Source organism: Peromyscus maniculatus, chromosome 8, assembly GCF_049852395.1.
Source record: "Peromyscus maniculatus bairdii isolate BWxNUB_F1_BW_parent chromosome 8, HU_Pman_BW_mat_3.1, whole genome shotgun sequence".
NCBI lineage: Eukaryota > Metazoa > Chordata > Mammalia > Rodentia > Cricetidae > Peromyscus > Peromyscus maniculatus.
Window position 1 is genome coordinate 33,152,891 of NC_134859.1, and position 7,717 is coordinate 33,160,607.

The 7,717-nt window shown below is 42.3% G+C and overlaps 1 protein-coding gene across 1 annotated transcript; it reads right to left on the reverse strand.

The window, feature by feature from the left end:
• Positions 1-204: 204 nt before the first annotated feature.
• LOC143267067 (T-cell-specific guanine nucleotide triphosphate-binding protein 2-like) lies at positions 205-7,503 on the reverse strand. Its single transcript, XM_076543980.1, has 3 exons — positions 7,171-7,503; positions 728-1,960; positions 205-210 (listed from the first exon to the last, which is right to left on the reverse strand). The coding sequence occupies exons 2-3, from the start codon at positions 1,937-1,939 to the stop codon at positions 205-207; spliced, it is 1,218 nt and encodes a 405-aa protein (XP_076400095.1). The 5' UTR covers positions 1,940-1,960; positions 7,171-7,503.
• Between the last annotated feature and the right edge of the window lie 214 nt (positions 7,504-7,717).

Here is a 7,717-nt window from a genome sequence, read left to right on the forward strand (position 1 = left end):
ATCAAAAAGAACAGGGCTAGGAGGCATCATAATAGTTGATTTCAAGGCATAGTACATAGCCACAGTGAACAGTATGGCAGTGGTATAAAAACAGGCCCATAGTCCAACCAACTGCCCAGAAGAGAAGATCCAGAAATGTCTCCAAACATGTACAGCAGACTGCCTGCATCTACCGTCATCAACATCTCAGTAAGTCTTCAAAAGCTAACACTGCACAAAGGGCACATTGTTGACAAATGGAACTGGGCAAACTGGACTCCAGGCAAAATTAAAACTTGACTCATCTTTCACCCTACATAAAAACCAACTCAAAACAGGCCAAAGAGCTTAATAGAAGGTGAAATATTTGAAGCTCCTAAAGGGAAATGAGTATGAAAAACTTCATCCGATTTTTCCACATAGTCCCCAAAGCATAGGAAACAAAAGCAGACTGAAAGGAGGATTTCATCTAACGGAAATACTTCTTAAAAACAAAGGAAATAAACACTTCAGTAATGAGACAATTTATAATGAAAAGCCTTAAGAGTGCATCATGTAACAGTCTCAATCAGAGAGACCATAAGATCTCAACAGGTGCAGAGAATGGATTTGACAAAATTCATCAGAGTCACCATGAAACATTTCAACAAAGTGAGATAGCAAGGCACTTCCTGGAATAACTGAAAACCCTATTTTCCCCCACTGACTCCTCCCAATATGAGTGGTGTTAGAATTGAATTGAACTTACCTTCTCCATAAAAAGCTCTTCTTTGCTAAGGAGACTTTTAACATCATTTGCCACAGTGTCAATGAAGTAATTTTGCAAGTGGAAAGCCTTTGAAAAGTAAGGACCGCTAATGTACTCTAATAGTTTATCTGTTAATGATTTACCCTGCTCTTCTGAGAACAGATGTGGAGACTTAATGTTCGCCTTTAGTTCCTCCAGTGGCATCTGCAAATCCTCAGCAATGTTCTTCAAGGATGCTTCATCCAGGCCAAAGGAAGATCTGCAGAGGTTCAAAGTCTCTTCCAACTTCTCTATGTCATTTTTGGTCAATCCCATAAATGGTATGGTGGCCCATGCTCTTGGCATTACTGATTCCTTCCAGACCTTCTGTTTCAGTGCATCCCTCTTCTGGTCTATGGTGGGATGAGCAACAATTGGCAAAGCGAGCTTGAAGAGGTGGCGTTTGTGGGCTGGGAGCTCCATCAGAAGGGTGGTCTCCAGCTTTGGGAAGTCAAAGTCAGACACATCAAAGTTAGAAACTAAGAAGACTGGAGGCTCCTGCTGGGTAACTTCCTTAAGTATACTTGAAATGGAATTTCGTATCTGTTTTAAGACGTTCTCTCTATTAAATCTCCGAGGACTACACTGTTTTTGAACGATTAGATCATGATCTGTGTGGGTTCGCACAAAATAGAAACTCCTATTCACTTGCACAATGGCTTTGGCTAGTTCTGCATCATTATGTTTAAAGCGTCCAGAAGACACAATAATGAAGAAGTCATACTCTTCAAACTTGATTTTCTTTAGATAATCATGTGGTTGGAAGGCAGTGGACCCAATGCCAGGTAGGTCCCATAGTGTCACGCTGGGAAACTTGGAGTATGGGTATGATGTCCTCTCAGTGGTTGTGCATGTCACTCCAGTGGAAGCAGCCGCACCCTCTTCATCAGGCCCCACGCCCCTTAGGGCATTGATGAGACTGGATTTTCCAGCCCCAGTCTCCCCCATCACTGCAATGTTCAGTGGGGCTTTCTCGATGTCACTCAGAGCATCTCTGATTGCAGAAACTGTTCCCTGAAGGTTTCCATCCTCTAGGTATGATCCAATCAAGGTGGTTAATTCCTGAGACAGGACTTTGGTTTCCATCTTGAAATTTTGAAGATTGGAGTCAAGGCTGGAGGTCAAATCAGGATCCTCCTTCTGAGGGGGTGTAGAAGAGGAGGTCTGACCCATGGCTGGGAGCAGTTGATAATACTAAAGGGAGGAAAGAACCAGGAAGTTCAAAGAATTAGTTGAGACAGAGCAAGCCAATGAAAAAGCAGAGCCCCTGTAATGGCCACACATTACAAATGGGCTCTTCTCCCTCTTAATCAGATGCTCAGGACCCGACTGCATTTACTTCTGGCCTTGATGTAAATTTTGACTTGACTCATATTCCTTTACCCTTGACCAATTTCCTCTTTAAAGCACTTTGAGTTCTTCAAGATCAAATTCAAACCTATAACACCTGCACTAAGGATGTTGTGCTATGAATCTCAAGTTTGAGGTCAGCCTGGGCTCCAATACCAAGACCTTTGTATGCAAAAGAAATTACCCAAGTACAAAACTTTGTCAATATCTTTAAATAAGGACATATTATGACATGTAAAATGAGTTTCAGGTTTTCAGTTTTACTTTAACAATTGACATGAATGGTAATTATTCGAATTCAACTGGAGAGCACAACCCATCATCAAAAGAAGTGGTCTTAAGGATTCAGGAGACCCTTGTTGTATCTATCTTGGGTTTTCTATGACTGTGATATCTAAGCGACTCCTTTTACACGTTGGTGCTGAAAACCCTCTATTTTGGCAATCAAAACCATGTGGTTGTGGTGGTCATAGGCTCTGGGGTTGGTGGAGCTGCCAATGTTGTTTTGTGAAATTCGGCAAAATATGCCCATCAATTTTCCACCTAAATATTTGTGTTTGTATCCATGAATTAGTACTATTGTCTACACTGGCCATGGAAGCTGCTCTTTATAGTGAGTAGGAGTATTATAGAGTAAGTCACAATAGTCAAGGAGTTGAGAATAAGTGATGCTGAATGCTCAGCCATCAATGGGAAGTCTATATCACCCCCTCCAAGGCTCAATGTGATGCAGAAGAGATGAGAAAAGGATGTAAGAACTGGAGGAAGGCTGGATGCTTTGACAATGTAAAAATGAAATCCTGAAAGAGTAAACACTCAAGTAATCCAGTCAATTAGTGCACTAATGAACTGTAGAGACAGTCATCAAGAGACTAAATAAAGAGAAGAGCAAATTAAAGCTGCTTTGATATTCCATCTGAACAACGTCAGAATAGCTACCATCATGAAACACATTCACAACAACAACAAATGCTGATGAGAATGTAGAGAAGAGGAACCATTCTGTGTTAGAAGTTGGTGCAACTCCTACTAAATAAGTATGAATTTTCTTAAGAAAGTTGAGCACTGGCCCAGGAATCCCATTCGATTTAACCTGAAGGACTCTTAGTCAACAGACCACAGAGATGCAAGCACATCCATGAAATCAAGTCAGTGTAGATATCTGTATACAGAAGAATGGACAAAGGAAACATGACATAGACACAATAAGATTCTCCTATGTAGCTGGGAAGAAAAGGAAACCATGATATTTTCAGAAACGTGAGTATAACTGCAAGTCATTGTTCAGAGAAGAGAATCCAAACCTCAGCAAGACAAATATCCCACATTTTATTTCGCAGGCTGCACCTAACCTTAAAAGCATGTGTGTCTGTACCTGTGTTTTTTAGATCCCAGTCTCGAGAAGGGATCATGAAAGGCTGAAGAGGTATTAAGGGAGGTGGGCAGTCTAGCAATGAGGTTATCTGTAAGAGGGAAGCAGAATCAAGGACTAGCTAGAGGATTAATATGAACCAACTGGAGGGAAGGGGACATGGAGGCATATAGGTTGGAGGGGCACAAGATGAGGACAGAGTACATTGACATGTATGAAGAAGGTACCCTGAAACTCGATGATTACAATAGATTAAAAAACTCAGCCAGTTAAGAATTTTCAGTATCAGCTGGGTGGTGGTGGCACATGCCTTTAATTTCAGTACTTGTGAGGCAGCAGCATGTGTATCTTGTGAGTTCGAGGCCAGGCTGCTCTACAGAGTTAGTTCCAGTACACCCAGGGCTGTTATACAGAGAACAGGACAGAAGGGTGAGTTCTCCCAAATCTTTTGGTTTCATTTTCGCTAATGGTACAGCCACTGGAGGACTAGTTAGTGAAATAACTGAGTGTTGTGGTTTTGTCTTTTCATATACCCATGTGATGGCTCATCTTGGTTGTCAACTTGACTACATCTGGAATAAACTGAAACCCAAGCAGCTGGGAACACCTGTGTATTTTTTCTTGATTAGATAATTCGAGATGGGAAGATACACCTTAAATCTGTGCTACATCTTCGGGTGGTAGTCCACATTAAAAAAAACATAGAAGAAGGAAGCTTTTGTTCTTTGCCTGCTTGCCATCATTCTCTCTGGCAAGTTCATCTATCCTGCTGCTGGGGCATGCCTTTGCTGGTATATGAACCCACTTCTTAGGGATTCCAATGTATACTGAAGACCAGGTGTGACATTCAGCCTCATGGATACAATAACTACTGGACTCTTGGCCTTTCCTTAGAGAGACATCTACTGTTGGACTAGCCAGATCACAGCTAGTTAGCCACTCTACTAAATCCCCCTTTAACAGATATGGATTCATGCTAGCAGTTTTGCTTCTTTAGAAATCCACCACCAAACTCCCCAGAAATGAGAAAATTCTACCTACATCACCCTAGGTGATGGATAGGTAAGATGGATGGCCAGCATCTGTGGATAATAATAAGTCATATTATAGAAACAGGTTTCAGAAGATCAGCTGCTTTGTTAGGTTATATCTTGTGTGATCTATCACTAGGAATCACACCAGTACCCACCTCAGATGATCAGAAACAGAAAGGTGGTATTGAGGGTCAGTAAGTGAACATCATGATAATAATACAGTTTCTTGAGACTTAGATCTAATAGCAAGGACTGTAAAAGTGGAAACCCATTGTGGTGGTTTAAGCCGGAATGGCCCCCATAGACCAGGTGTTTAAATGCTTGGCCCATAGAGAGTGGCCCTATTAGGAGGTGTGGCCTTGTCAGAGGAAGTATGTCACTGTGGGGACAGGATTTGAGGTCTCTTATGTTCAAGCTGTGCCCAGTGTGGGATACAGTCTGCTTTTTCAGCCTCTGGATCAAGATGTAGAACTCTCGGCCTCTCTCCAGCACCATGTCTGCCTGCATGCTGCCATGTTTCAAGCCTTGATGACAATGGATTAAACCTCTTAACTGTAAGCCAGCCCCAATGAATTTTTTTTTTTAAGAGTTGCTGTGGTCATGGTGTCTCTTCACAGCACTAGAAACCCTAACTAAGACACTCATGGTCATTGAGCTTACCTGGACTCATTCATGCAATGTGGATCAAAGATAGATGTTAAATTTAGTAATGCATAAAAGGAACTCCACTGGGAGGCTGGAGGGGAGGAAGGATCGAAGAGGGGGATCTTGATTGGTATGTAAAATGAATAATTTTTTTCTTAATTAAAAAAAAAGGGAACTCCACATGCTTCACCCAGCTCAAAGAAAATTACAATTTGTAATCCATGGTATTTATATCTACACCCCCACAATCACTATAACACTAACTACATAACACCCACATGGCACATATTTCTGTTGGTGTACTCTTAACTAAAGCACACCTGCTTCCTGGAACCACTACACATCATGAGAGAAGTCAATAGTGGAGAAACCATTTCATCAACAGGTCTTAGAAATGAAGGAAGGGCAGGAAATGTCAAGGGAAGTAGGCAGGGAGGCCATCACACTGGTATGAGGGAATACAGGGCAGAATGAGTGGACATGTGTTCTAGACTGTGGAGAGGACCGGATTCTGTGAGCAGCATCTTTGCAGCTTCCAATTGTCACCAACAGTAGAAAACCCATTTGACGTGGGACCCAAGTGCATGCACACTCCAAGCAAAACAGTATAAGAAAGAACTTACTACTCAGTTGCGCACTTTGGCCTACTATATTGTGTTCACTGAATTCTAAATGATATTATCTTCCATTTGGTCAAATTTAACAAAAGTGATTGTGCCTTACCCAATAAACAAAGGAGTTAATACAAAATGAAGGATATTCATGAATAGATTTCCTATGCTAGGCTCTACATAGTTCTTGCTTTATGTAACTAATCTGAATTTCCATCAAAGAACTCAGACATAAAACCCATCCTAGCCTTGATATATACCAGAAACATCAAGGACTTTTGAATGTGGGTAAATTTCCTGCCAATACATATGTACATATGTGTTATGATAGTAATTAAAGAATAGATCATTAATTGAGGGATGGGAAGAGTTGGAATGAAGAGAGAGGGAAACTGGAGTGAGGAAGATGTAGTGTTCATCCATGAAGTTCTCAAAAAATATATTAAATGACAAAATAAATAATTTTGACATTTGAAAAAAAAAGAAAAAACTTTCTGGTGTTATTTGACCATCATATGGAAAGCTTGAGAGAAAAGTTTATGTGCTGATTTATTACAGAAAATAGTAAATACCTCTGCATGATCCTCATATCAGTACTGAGCATGGCATACTTTCTGAAGAGTTTAGAAAACCACAACCTCAGTAAAGTCATCACTGAAAGAGTTTATGCCTTGCCATAGAGATAGTTTCCTGAGTGCAGATAAAATAGTTGATCTGAGCCAGAGAAAAAGCCACTTAGTAGCTTCCTCTTCCAAACCCAACCCAAAGACCTTCCTATTCCACAGGTGGTCCAGGTAAAGCTCATGGCTTCTCCCAGATTCACTGTACACCAGGTGATACCAGTGAGTGTTCTGATCCTAGAATTTTGTCCCCATGGGGTTAAAAAAACAGTTACAGCAGAGCTGGGTGTGGTGGTACACACCTTTAATCTCAGCCCTAGGAAGCAGAGGTTAGATGGATCTCCTTGAGTTGGAGGCCAGGCTGATTTTCATGTTCTAGAGCAGCCAGAGGCACACAGAGTTATCCAGTCTCAAACAAAACAAAAAATAAAAACAACAAACAGCTACAACTACAAACACGGACCCCGAACAGGTTACAGCATTAGCTGAGGAATCGGGTCACACAGCCTGCCCTCCTTCTCCAAGCTTGAGGTCTCATCAGAAGAGCAACAGACCCAGGAATGTACAGGTGATAGAAAAAATTGTTGCTGCCTCGTTGGTGGGTTGGGGTCCCTCTGTGGTGCAGAAGACAGAGAAGGGTCCTGCTGTGAACAACCCCTGAGTGAAATAAAGCAGAATTCAAGTTCCTCTACCCTGGTGCCAGGAGTTCACCTTCCATGTCATAAGTAAGTAGGACTTTTAGTCAAGCTGCACTTAGAAATCCTTCACATACCTGTTCCTGAGTGATGATGTGAGTGGCCCTCCTGAGAGGTCAGTTCTTCTCTGGGAGCAAGGTCACTGGGGTGGCTCTCTATGGAATCCTCTAAGCTGGGATGTTCTGGAACCAGATGGGATGAGGAGTGCCGGTTCTGGTGTTTTAGGAGATCAGAACAGCTGGTAAGCAAGGGCTGATCTGCCTGGGTTTCCTTCCAGATGGTGCTGCGCAGTCTTTGCTCTCTGCTTTTCACGTCCTGGTTCAGAATCCTGCCTCTCTGGTCCCTAAAGGGAGGGGCTGCAGTGAGGGAAGGGTTTGGTTTCTATTCTTTGAAAGAGCTGGCTGGTTTACACAAATCAGCTGAATTCTTTCACATCCCCTTTCAGAGAGGGAGGCGGAGCTCTGCTGAAGTGGCCTGAGTTGAACTCCAGGGCTTCCTGAGTGCTTGGGTACCTTGGTAACCAACTCCAGTGTCAGTGCTCCCTGGCACTGACCACTCTGCTTCCTATCTTAAGCCCCTCTGCTCAGATGATGGCCTCTATTGCCGGACAGTATTGACTTTCAG